The 12,563-nt window shown below is 52.0% G+C and overlaps 1 protein-coding gene across 3 annotated transcripts in view; it reads left to right on the top strand.

Moving 5' to 3' along the window:
* ap2a1 (adaptor related protein complex 2 subunit alpha 1) overlaps nt 1-12,563 on the top strand; it is a 63,580-nt gene that overhangs the window by 36,226 nt on the left and 14,791 nt on the right. For 2 of the 3 annotated variants that reach the window (XM_068019749.1, XM_068019748.1), the window contains exons 16-17: nt 1,294-1,356; nt 11,878-11,960. In XM_068019749.1, coding sequence (XP_067875850.1) covers nt 1,294-1,356; nt 11,878-11,960 — 146 coding nt within the window. The remainder of the gene's footprint in view (nt 1-1,293; nt 1,357-11,877; nt 11,961-12,563) is intronic. The other variant, XM_068019750.1, reaches the window with a different exon arrangement.

Here is a 12,563-nt window from a genome sequence, read left to right as displayed (position 1 = left end):
AGTCAAGTGTCAGGCTTGGCTCAGTTTGGTAGCACCCTCGTCTCTTGAGTACAAAGGTTGTGGATTCAAGCCCTGCTTCAGGACTTGAGCAGACAATTTAGACTGGCATTCCAGTACAGCATTGAGGGTGTGCAGCACTGTCAAATGAGATGTTGAACTTCTCGGTGACAGTGTCAGTCAAGTTTTTGTTGGTTGTGGGCCCTTGCTGTGCGCCATAATGGCTGCCATGTTTACTCCCATGGTAACAGTAATGTAATTCATTATGCAAAGTGCATGGGAATGTTTCTGATCACTATTTAGTGGTGCCAGCTATTTCAGGTGCTTAATTTTGTGTTTGTAAAACACTTGCTTCACCTTTCAATTTGAAAAGTCAACAAGGTTTTCCTCTTTGTATCCTCCCTTGTTTTTGGAGTTTTCAAAGGACCTGTGCAAGGCAGAGATTCCCTTAAACAGATAGCAGCCAATTTCACATGCAGCGGCAGAGATTTGAAGTGGATCATGGCTCCCTCCGCAAGCTTGATCCACTTTGGACCCTTATAGCTGCCACAGCAAAATCCATGTTATGTTAAAGGTCTAGGTTGGATCTTAACTTTGGTCCTAGAGGCATGAGCAGGCATTCAAACACTTTCTTCCCCTTGTCAGCGGTTAATTCTCTAATAATAGACATTAACCATGTATTTTGGTCCACGTGTAATAGAAGAACCTGCATTGTAGTACTTAAAGCCCTTTAAAATCTGTCTCTGGAAGGGATATTAGGACTCTTTTCACCTCTGGGACAAGAGTTCGATTCTAGCCTTGACCAAATGTGATTGGAGTCGTCTCTGGTTAAACTCCTTTCTCTTGCTATCAACAAAGCTTGAGTTGGGTCCAGAGCTCCTGACTTGGCACCGATCAGCAATCTTATTCAGAGACCACACGATAACTGGAAACTGAGATGTCATGCTGCTGCAGGAAGGAGCAATCTTCTGAGCGTGTGGTTGAAGTGGGTTAGTGCAGAGGGAACTTTACTCTGTACCTAAACTGTGCAGCATGAGAGTCTGGAGTGCTTGGTGGGGTAGTGTTGCTCCAAGTCTAGTCTCTGCGGGACCTGACCTGGGAGCAAATGTTGCATTCCCCAGCCGTGATGTGCACAAACTGCTGAAACTAAACTGATTTTAAAATCCAAATATTTCAAGGTGAAACCTTGTGACTTTATCTTTCTGAGTAGTTTGTGTAGCGGCTGCATTGTGATTTGGTTTCTCCTTTTTTTTTTCTGTTCCTCTGCACGCTTGCCTGTGATTTGGGATCGTGCAGAAGCTTGGATCTGCCCGGTGAGAGCCCTGCGTCGTTGCTGGTGGACGCAGCCCTGGGTCCAGAGTAAGCCACGTATTACTGAGTGGAGCTGGACTGTCTAAACCCCAGCTCCAAAACAGTCAAGGGTCCAAAAAAGAATATTTGTACTCCAAATATTTACAGCATATAATGTACTCCTGCATTTCTGTTTGGCTGTAGTGTTGGAAAGTGTCCAGGCAGTTGAGGGACCTTGCAACTGTCTCTCTCCAGTACTTTTAATTGTAAAACAATTCAACTTCCTGCTAAGTCATGTTTTTGTTTCAGTTCAAAATGGGTTTGCATTTTTAAAATAGCAGACAAAGGAATTTTACATGAGCATGTTAATGTGTCCTATATGCTGATGCTATGTAGTATAACAGTTACTTGGAATAGTAATTAAAAGCCCAACTGATTCACCAATTGCCTTCAGCAAAGGGCACCTGCTGCCCTTACCTGGTCTGGGACTGTGACACCAGACCCACGCCAAGGTGGTAATTGCCCTCTGAAGTGGCCCAGCAAGCCCCTCAGTTGTAACTGGGGTGGCAATAAATGCTGACCTTGCCAGCGATGCCCACATCCTGCATATGAATAAAAATAATCATTCAAAATGGATTTTTGCTGGTATGCAGTCAGATTTCAACCCACTAGACCCTAAATGTGCAGTATATATTTCATCAAAAATAAGAGGATTGTTTTGGATTACCAGGTTGATGTGGTTATTTTTGTGTTTGGGTGTGTATGTTTGTATGCAGCAGCTTGGGAATGTCTGTGTCTTGTCATATGTCCTGATCGCTCAGTTTCGATCTGCGTTGAGGTTTGAGGTGACTTGAGTGAAGGCCTGGTTCTCTGCAGTTCTGCATGGAGATTTTAATCTGATCTGACTTTAAATGGCATGGAGTGCACTAGTGATTTTTTTTTTTGAATGTTTTCTAATTTATTTTCAATTTAGTGAATGTTGGGTGATTTTTATTTTATGAAAATGAAGCTTGGGGTTAGGACAAGTGATTTATCGGCCACAAACTGGCAATTTCATGCATCTGGAACTTCTAATGCAAAACTCCTACTGCAGTAAGTATAGAATTGAGCAGAATTTGCTGAAGGAAGACCAAGATCACTTGTCCTATCCATTGATGGTCAGGCCAATCATCTTATTCCATTATCTGTTTTAACTTGCAGTGATTGTTTCTCCTGTGGTCTGGCAATTGTGTGTTCATCTATTTGTAATGGTCTTTTCTCGCTGTGAAGGTTAATATATACACTCTTTAAAATGTTTTTTATCTCTTCGATGACATAGCAATTAAGAGCACCATCCCAGCCTCTTCCTCCATAACTGGCTTCCCTTTTCTCTTTCACCCTTGCACCTGCATCTCCCGTTTAGGACCATTGAAGATGTGTGCACTAGGCTTGAGGAAACATTTTTGTTAATTTCCTGGCCCTTTTCTCCTCTCATCCTTGAGTGAGGAGTCTCCTGGCCTCTACACATCACTGCGCAGTTAGCCATGCTGCATAATTCCACTGTTTTATTTTCCTCCCTGTCCTGTTTTCTGCCCTTCTGTTCTGAAGGCCTTGATACTTTTGCTTGGCTGCAAATCCAGAGGCTCCAGTCACCCTGACTGATCTTGATCAAAGGCCATTCTTTCAAGTATGAGCCTAGAGCATGTGAATGCTGATGGGTTATTTAATCGTAAGGGAATTGGAGCCAACCACAACGCTGTCCCTGACTATTATGCACTCATGTCATTGGATATCAAATCAGGAGTAAAAACCCCAGACAATTTTGTTCACGTCAGTGAGCTCCAGTCGTGGTGTAGGGTCCCTACCACTGCCCTGACTGAGAATAGCTGAGCCAGCACCAACTGAGTTGAACGGCAGATATTTCTGCTCTACGAATTGTGTGTTAGACTAAGAGAGGTGATAGAAACGCCTCTGAAATTTATTGTCCAGCCCACTGGTTATAGTTTTTGTGGAATGTAGAAGAAATTGCAGAGTTCCAGAATCTGACATTTTTTTCAAAGTAAACCAGGGGGTCTCGCTATAAACAGGTAGAATTGTTGACCGTGATTCCTATAAGACGAAGGAGCAATCCCATACGATTCCAAAACTGAAATACTGACTTTCGTAAATCTATATCTGTGACTAGCTAGGGGTGAGTGTGTGTGGTGAGGAAAGTAGTCACGGTATATCTTGCTAGAATAATTAACTATGTTCCCTGTCTTTCCCTAGTCTACTTTAAAAAAAAAACTCATCCACCAATGAAAGATGAAGGTCCAAATAACGTCACGTCTTGTAGACTAAGGTTATTGATTGCTGTCTGTAGTTAGTTAGAGAAGTCTAGATTTTTGTCTTCGTGCATGTTCCCCCTCTTCCCCACCCCACCCCCCACCGCTGTCATAAATAGATTGTATAGCTGGAAGGAGGATTACTTGTTTTAGGTGGATGATTGGGTTGTGCAGTTGCTTCTGACACTGAGCAATATCTATTACTTGAGTAACTGGGCACCACGAGTTTATTCTCTTATGTGCAGCCTGTTAAGGTGCTGTGATCCTCAGCTTGGGCACCCGATTGATAATGAGGGATTACTGAGGCTGACGAGACACTTGGCTACAAGGTCACTGAGGGTGCACTGTGATTGAGAAGGGGGTAGTTTGCTGTCACCAGACCCTGAGCAAATAGTGGAGCGAGAGATAATCGTTGTGCTTCTACATTGTCTTGAGTGGAGTTGGAGGCAGACGCTGGTTTCTTCCCCTACTGCCTACATTCCATAATGGAAAGCAGTTGTCCATGAACTAAGCTGCTTGAATATTGCTCCATTGGCTGAGCTAACGCCACTGGATCCTGAAGGCACAGGTCTTGCATAGCCACTGCCAACACCAACTGAAAACTTGCTGGCTGCATGGCCTCATCCCTCCCTATCTCTGTAAGCTCCTTCAGCCCTACTGTGTGCTCCTCCAATTCTGGTTTCTTGCACATCCCCAATTTTTAATGACTCCACCGTTGGCCATGCCTTCAGCTGTATAGGCCTTAAGCTGTTCCCTCTCTAAACCCCTCTGCCTGTCCACCTCTTTTTCCTTCTTTAAGAAGCTCCTTTGAAGCCCACTCCTTTGGACCAAGCTTTTGGTCATCTACTCTAATATCTCCTTTCATGGGGCTCTGTCAAATTTGGTTTGATAACACTCCTGTGAAATCCCTTGACTTTTTGCAACATTAAAGGTGTTCGATAAATGCAAGTTGTTGGTTGATCAAGGTCAACTGCATTCCTTGCTTAGCGCATCTGGCAAATGTCAAAGGCCACTGCCCAAGACCTTTGCATTGGGAGCCAACTGGACTCGCACAGTATAAGATGGGCCAGCGAGCCATGCAGCTGTGAGTCCAAGAATCAGATTAAGGGGCTTGGTTTAGTGTTTAGAGATACAGCACTGAAACAGGCCCTTCGGCCCACCGAGTCTGCCGACCATCAACCAACCATTTATACTAATCCCACACTAATCCCATATTCCTACCACATCTCCACCTGTCCCTATATTTCCCTACCACCTACCTATACTAGGGGCAATTTATAATGGCCAATTTACCTACCAACCTGCAAGTCTTTTGGCTTGTGGGAGGAAACCGGAGCACCCGGAGGAAACCCACGCAGACACAGGGAGAACTTGCAAACTCCACACAGGCAGTACCCAGAATTGAACCCGGGTCGCTGGAGCCAGGTTTCTGTCAGGTAAATGTGGGGAGACAGTTCCAGTTTGTTCAGAGTCTCCCCGTTGCACAGCAAAGCCCAGCAGCACAACCGACTCATTACTTAAAAGCTGAAGAGCATCCGGTGAATGTCACTTGCCTTGAAATAAGTTTGGAAGTAAAAATACCTTGTATGGGTCCCTGAAAGCATGCTTGTTGTAGTCAGACATGCTGTTGAGTTGTGTGGTCCGTATTAAGTGAGAAAAGACTTCCTATATTTAAAAAAGAAACTTTTCCGAGCCCACCCAGCTATCTTTTTTCTGGGATCTGCTAACTCTCTGCACAGATGGTCAATCCAAGCTGAGACTTGGCTGGTCTGTAGGTACCAGAGCTGCATCAGGCAGAGCTTTAACCCACTTAGCTCTTGGGCTCCAGCATGAAATGAGTTTGGTAAGATTTGCTGTCTAGGCTTGCATATAATAAGCTGAGTGAGATATCTATATAGTCGTATGGCAACGCATCATTCAGAAGATGAGGAAATTGGGGGCCCTACGTCAGGACTCTGTCGGCCTTGGCTAGAGATCAAAATCAGCCAGGATTTCTGCTCCTGATCACTGCCCAGTGACTTGTGCTGGAGCATGAGTATGTGCATGCATACGTGCAAAAAGGACAGCAATAGGTTTGGCCATGAGATCTCTGAGGCCGAATTGCGAAAGGAGTCATAACTCTAGAAAGAGTCTCAAGGAAAAGAGACGATTAGGAGTGAGAAGCTTTGTGTGTGCGTGTGTATATATTCGCACTTGTGTGTAGACAAGTGTATACTTGTAAGTAAACATTATCCAGCCTGTGTTCATGTTTTAAAAATTTTTTACCTGAGTTCGGCTTGAGGTGCATGCACCCTTTTACCTGTAAGATTAACAGTTCAGTCTCTAACACTTGAAAACAGTTTCTTGTTTTGTTCTCTGAATGATATTGATAACAGAACTGTGCTGTATGCTGTCTTCCCCACCCACCCACCCCTCTAATGCATTCTCTGAACCTCCTTCTCTCTCTTCATCTCGCGCTCTCTCTCCCTGTCTCTCTCGCTCTCTCTTTCTCTCTGTCTCTCTCTCTCTCTCTTTCTCTCTGTCTCTCTCTCTCGCTCTCTTTCTCACTGTCTCGCCCGCGCTCCTCCTCCTCTCCCCGTCTCGCCCGCGCTCCTCCTCCTCTCCCCGTCTCGCCCGCGCTCCTCCTCCTCTCCCCGTCTCGCCCGCGCTCCTCCTCCTCTCCCCGTCTCGCCCGCCCTCCTCCTCCTCTCCCCGTCTCGCCCGCCCTCCTCCTCCTCTCCCCGTCTCGCCCGCCCTCCTCCTCCTCTCCCCGTCTCGCCCGCCCTCCTCCTCCTCTCCCCGTCTCGCCCGCCCTCCTCCTCCTCTCCCCGTCTCGCCCGCCCTCCTCCTCCTCTCCCCGTCTCGCCCGCCCTCCTCCTCCTCTCCCCGTCTCGCCCGCCCTCCTCCTCCTCTCCCCGTCTCGCCCGCCCTCCTCCTCCTCTCCCCGTCTCGCCCGCCCTCCTCCTCCTCTCCCCGTCTCGCCCGCCCTCCTCCTCCTCTCCCCGTCTCGCCCGCCCTCCTCCTCCTCTCCCCGTCTCGCCCGCCCTCCTCCTCCTCTCCCCGTCTCGCCCGCCCTCCTCCTCCTCTCCCCGTCTCGCCCGCCCTCCTCCTCCTCTCCCCGTCTCGCCCGCCCTCCTCCTCCTCTCCCCGTCTCGCCCGCCCTCCTCCTCCTCTCCCCGTCTCGCCCGCCCTCCTCCTCCTCTCCCCGTCTCGCCCGCCCTCCTCCTCCTCTCCCCGTCTCGCCCGCCCTCCTCCTCCTCTCCCCGTCTCGCCCGCCCTCCTCCTCCTCTCCCCGTCTCGCCCGCCCTCCTCCTCCTCTCCCCGTCTCGCCCGCCCTCCTCCTCCTCTCCCCGTCTCGCCCGCCCTCCTCCTCCTCTCCCCGTCTCGCCCGCCCTCCTCCTCCTCTCCCCGTCTCGCCCGCCCTCCTCCTCCTCTCCCCGTCTCGCCCGCCCTCCTCCTCCTCTCCCCGTCTCGCCCGCCCTCCTCCTCCTCTCCCCGTCTCGCCCGCCCTCCTCCTCCTCTCCCCGTCTCGCCCGCCCTCCTCCTCCTCTCCCCGTCTCGCCCGCCCTCCTCCTCCTCTCCCCGTCTCGCCCGCCCTCCTCCTCCTCTCCCCGTCTCGCCCGCCCTCCTCCTCCTCTCCCCGTCTCGCCCGCCCTCCTCCTCCTCTCCCCGTCTCGCCCGCCCTCCTCCTCCTCTCCCCGTCTCGCCCGCCCTCCTCCTCCTCTCCCCGTCTCGCCCGCCCTCCTCCTCCTCTCCCCGTCTCGCCCGCCCTCCTCCTCCTCTCCCCGTCTCGCCCGCCCTCCTCCTCCTCTCCCCGTCTCGCCCGCCCTCCTCCTCCTCTCCCCGTCTCGCCCGCCCTCCTCCTCCTCTCCCCGTCTCGCCCGCCCTCCTCCTCCTCTCCCCGTCTCGCCCGCCCTCCTCCTCCTCTCCCCGTCTCGCCCGCCCTCCTCCTCCTCCTCTCCCCGTCTCGCCCGCCCTCCTCCTCCTCCTCTCCCCGTCTCGCCCGCCCTCCTCCTCCTCCTCTCCCCGTCTCGCCCGCCCTCCTCCTCCTCCTCTCCCCGTCTCGCCCGCCCTCCTCCTCCTCCTCTCCCCGTCTCGCCCGCCCTCCTCCTCCTCCTCTCCCCGTCTCGCCCGCCCTCCTCCTCCTCCTCTCCCCGTCTCGCCCGCCCTCCTCCTCCTCCTCTCCCCGTCTCGCCCGCCCTCCTCCTCCTCCTCTCCCCGTCTCGCCCGCCCTCCTCCTCCTCCTCTCCCCGTCTCGCCCGCCCTCCTCCTCCTCCTCTCCCCGTCTCGCCCGCCCTCCTCCTCCTCCTCTCCCCGTCTCGCCCGCCCTCCTCCTCCTCCTCTCCCCGTCTCGCCCGCCCTCCTCCTCCTCCTCTCCCCGTCTCGCCCGCCCTCCTCCTCCTCCTCTCCCCGTCTCGCCCGCCCTCCTCCTCCTCCTCTCCCCGTCTCGCCCGCCCTCCTCCTCCTCCTCTCCCCGTCTCGCCCGCCCTCCTCCTCCTCCTCTCCCCGTCTCGCCCGCCCTCCTCCTCCTCCTCTCCCCGTCTCGCCCGCCCTCCTCCTCCTCCTCTCCCCGTCTCGCCCGCCCTCCTCCTCCTCCTCTCCCCGTCTCGCCCGCCCTCCTCCTCCTCCTCTCCCCGTCTCGCCCGCCCTCCTCCTCCTCCTCTCCCCGTCTCGCCCGCCCTCCTCCTCCTCCTCTCCCCGTCTCGCCCGCCCTCCTCCTCCTCCTCTCCCCGTCTCGCCCGCCCTCCTCCTCCTCTCCCCGTCTCGCCCGCCCTCCTCCTCCTCTCCCCGTCTCGCCCGCCCTCCTCCTCCTCTCCCCGTCTCGCCCGCCCTCCTCCTCCTCTCCCCGTCTCGCCCGCCCTCCTCCTCCTCTCCCCGTCTCGCCCGCCCTCCTCCTCCTCTCCCCGTCTCGCCCGCCCTCCTCCTCCTCCTCCTCGTCTCGCCCGCCCTCCTCCTCCTCCTCCTCCTCCTCCTCCTCCTCCTCCTCCTCCCCGTCTCGCCCGCCCTCCTCCTCCTCCTCCTCCTCCTCCTCCCCGTCTCGCCCGCCCTCCTCCTCCTCCTCCTCCTCCTCCTCCTCCTCCTCCCCGTCTCGCCCGCCCTCCTCCTCCTCCTCCTCCTCCTCCCCGTCTCGCCCGCCCTCCTCCTCCTCCTCCTCCGTCTCGCCCGCCCTCCTCCTCCTCCTCCTCCTCCTCCTCCTCCTCCTCCTCCTCCCCGTCTCGCCCGCCCTCCTCCTCCTCCTCCTCCTCCTCCTCCCCGTCTCGCCCGCCCTCCTCCTCCTCCTCCTCCTCCTCCTCCTCCTCCTCCCCGTCTCGCCCGCCCTCCTCCTCCTCCTCCTCCTCCTCCCCGTCTCGCCCGCCCTCCTCCTCCTCCTCCTCCGTCTCGCCCGCCCTCCTCCTCCTCCTCCTCCTCCTCCTCCGTCTCGCCCGCCCTCCTCCTCCTCCTCCTCCGTCTCGCCCGCCCTCCTCCTCCTCCTCCTCCTCCTCCTCCGTCTCGCCCGCCCTCCTCCTCCTCCTCCGTCTCGCCCGCCCTCCTCCTCCTCCTCCGTCTCGCCCGCCCTCCTCCTCCTCCTCCCCGTCTCGCCCGCGCTCTCTCTTTTTTTTTTCCTTCCCCTCAGCACTGTCACGACTGTGCCTGCTGCTGGCTCTGAGGACCCTGCTTTGCCTGTACCTGATGCTGACGATCTCCTCAACAAGTAAGGAGGTTACTTCACTTTCTGTCCACTTCATGTTGCTTTTTTTCTGATGTTGGGCGTCGAGGGGGATTTGACTTTGTATTAGGGCCGATCCCTCTCTGTAGAACATGCAGCTCAGCACCTGGAGTCTGTGTCAGGTGATCGCTGCCTGGTTGTCACATCCATGTGTTAATTTTTGGTCCGGGCAGTCAGAATTATTTTTGGTCTTGTTTTAATTAATGGCTTGTCTTGACATCTCTGAAATACAGAACTGAATTTTGAATTTGCCCCACAGGGAATAGGATTAAATAGACCAGCTCTTTAACCCAAAGAGTTCTGGGCACTGCATCTCGGGAAGGATATATTGGCGTTGTAGTGGGAGCAATGCAGATGCACCAAAATTAAACTGGAGGCTGAAAAGATTAAATTTTGAGGGCTATGTTTCTGTTCCCTGCAGATGATGAAGGGGTGATCTAAATGAGGTGTTTACGATGATTAAAGGATTTGATAGGGTAGATAGAGAGAAACTATTTCCTCTGGTGGGCGAGTCCTGAACAAGGGGGCATAATCTTAAAATTAGAGCCAGGCCGTTCAGGAGAGATGTTAGGAAGCACTTCACACACAAGATGGTAGAAATCTGGAATGCTCTTCTCCCCTTCCCCTCCTCTCCACCCCCCCCCCCCCCACCCCAAAAAAAAAATGCTGGGGGTCAGTTGAAAATTTCAAAACTGAGATTTCGATTCATTTGTTAGGCAAGAGTATTAAGCCGAACAGGTGAACGGAGTAATGATGCACATCAGCCATGATCTAATTGAATGGCAATGGCAAAACCAGCTTGAGGGGCTGATTTGGCCGCCTGCTGTTTCTCTGTGAGCTGGTGGAGTGGCCTCCCTATTCGCAACACAGTCCCACGATTCCACTTGTGTCTTGGGTTATCAGTTAACAAGCATGACTTTTCAGCAGCAAAGCAAATCTCCAAGTTTGAGTCCAACTACTAGGCCCCTGTCTAGTTCCCAACTTGAGAAAAGCTGGCACTGCTGGTTGTACGGCCCTAGCCTTGGTCAGGTAGGTGACTGCATGGCATTAGCCAGACCACTAAGTGGACCATTTGGTGTGAGGATGATTGATGTAGCCTGACATTCCTGCAGTCTTATTGATCATTTGAATAGCAAGGAACGTGATCGTCTCGCCAACAGAAAGGGAGGGCAGGAATCCTGTGGTATGTGTTTATATATTTATCTATCTTTTTGCTTGTGGGTTGCAGGGCACATCCCTACCACCTGCTGGTTAGTGGTGGTAATGCGACCGCCATCTGACAAGCCAAGTCCCACTAGAAAGTCAATTTGTATAAGAATCATTTTGGCTTCTGACTTGGAATCCTTTACATTGTCTGGTTTCCAAAGCCTACAGTTTCACTAGCAATATTTTCGCCCCTTACACAAAGTGTACAGTTAGTAATAGGTATCCCATTATGGAGGAGAGTATTGGAGCCACTGCAGTGTAGATTCATTCGCAAGTTGCCAGGAATCAGCGACTTGGAAAAGTTGGGACTGTAATTCGCTGGATTTGAGCAGGGTCCGAGTAGAAATGCTCATTGTTTAGATGAATTTTGAGAAGGTGGAAGATTATGTGTACAGGCCAGGGAATTGGTGCCAATGACAGACTAGTTGGGTGGAATGGCCTGTGTCCATGTTGTACCTTCTGTGCATCCACTGGGGCATAAATTTAGATATATAAAAGGGGGAGAAATGGAATGTTTTAACTCAAAGGCTAGTTAGAAAATGGAACACATTAACTAAAGGGGCTGTTGAAGCAAAGTCTAGCACTTGAGGGAATTAAATAAATACTTGAAGATATGTTCGGGGCAAAAAAATGGGATTGGAGATGATGGCTGCACAGGGACAAGGGATTGAATGGCTGCTTCCATGTGCGGCAATTTCTGATTCTATGAAACCTGGGCACTGTTTGACTGTGGAGCCGTTAGTTACATATTAGGGTCGCACACTCACATCGAAGCTCAGCAGAGTGTAAACGTGCTTGGGGAGATGGGCAGTGCATGTCAGGTTTTGAAGCAGGAAGGGCCTCGATTGTGGCATGCTGTTGGTGTTGATGTCACGTGACTGTTGAGATGACCCTGGCCTTTGCCTGACGCCCTGTTCCAAACGTTCGTAGCTCAGTATAGACGTACAAAAGGATGGCAGCATTTTGCTTTTAGAATGTTTTCCTTTTTTTCAAGAGAAATCTGGGTTCAGATGGGATTGAGCCTGCAGTGTTGTCACTGGGATTTCATAGCTGAATATCCACATTTTGGCCTCTTGTACTCACCCAGAAGTAGAATAATATATTCTATTCTTCCCTGCTTGGCTTGCATCTGAAGAGAGTATTTTGAACTGTAATGCAATGCTGTTGGTGTCTGCTCCCACTATCAGTTGTAAATCTATATTTGCAAGGATAAGTAAATGTTAATGCTGATTTTCTAGTGTGTGGTGCTAAAATGCAAGTGACAGCACTGGTCTGGGCTGAGCCTTTCAGCAGCTTTTTGTCTGCACTGTCCTGGTTGTAGATGTAAATGGTGCTTGTCGCTGTCAGCTGATCTTTTGTTTCCTCTTTCCACTCCTTTTGCCGCCCCCAATGTAGGTTTGTCTGCAAAAACAATGGAGTCCTGTTCGAAAACCAGCTTCTGCAGATCGGAATAAAGTCGGAATACCGACAGAATCTGGGTGAGTGACTCTTGTCTTTCACCAGATTGGCGGACCTTAGTTGGGATAAAATTGATATCTCGTGGACCCGTGCTCACAGTCATTGCTGACGCACGTGTATTGGCAAAGTCTGTTACTGCCATTTTAAAAACTTTTTTTTAAATTTCAAGACTGGTATTCCTCCACCCACAGCATTTGTCCCTTCTTCCTGAAGGCACTGGTTTGCTGCATCATGCTCCCATGAGCACCAGTGGCCCTGCGTGTGAGTGTCCAGTTTGTAAGTTCCCAACCAGCAATGTCACCAAAAGCATCACAGTCCAAGTTGGATCTTGACCTCAACCTGACATCCACTCACATGCTGTTTCCAGTAAGGTTGGATTCTCAACTGGGGGAGTGGGAGCCCTAAAATGACTGCATACCCCAACCTCTGTCCAAGGTCCAGATTCCTGGGACACCCCAAGGCCAATTTCATAATGCCTTTGCGAGCTAACTTGGCACAGACCAGGAAGTGAAACTGGTGCCTTCCTGGTCTCTGGATTGCTAGGATATAATTTCCATTTAGAAGATTAAAATTCCTAGTAAACAGTCTCTCAATTTCGAAGCTGTCTGTTTTGGCTAGCCTCA

Source organism: Heterodontus francisci, chromosome 41, assembly GCF_036365525.1.
Source record: "Heterodontus francisci isolate sHetFra1 chromosome 41, sHetFra1.hap1, whole genome shotgun sequence".
Taxonomy (NCBI): domain Eukaryota; kingdom Metazoa; phylum Chordata; class Chondrichthyes; order Heterodontiformes; family Heterodontidae; genus Heterodontus; species Heterodontus francisci.
The sequence above is the reverse complement of the archived record's forward strand: the minus strand, read 5'-3'. Positions and strand labels throughout refer to the sequence as shown.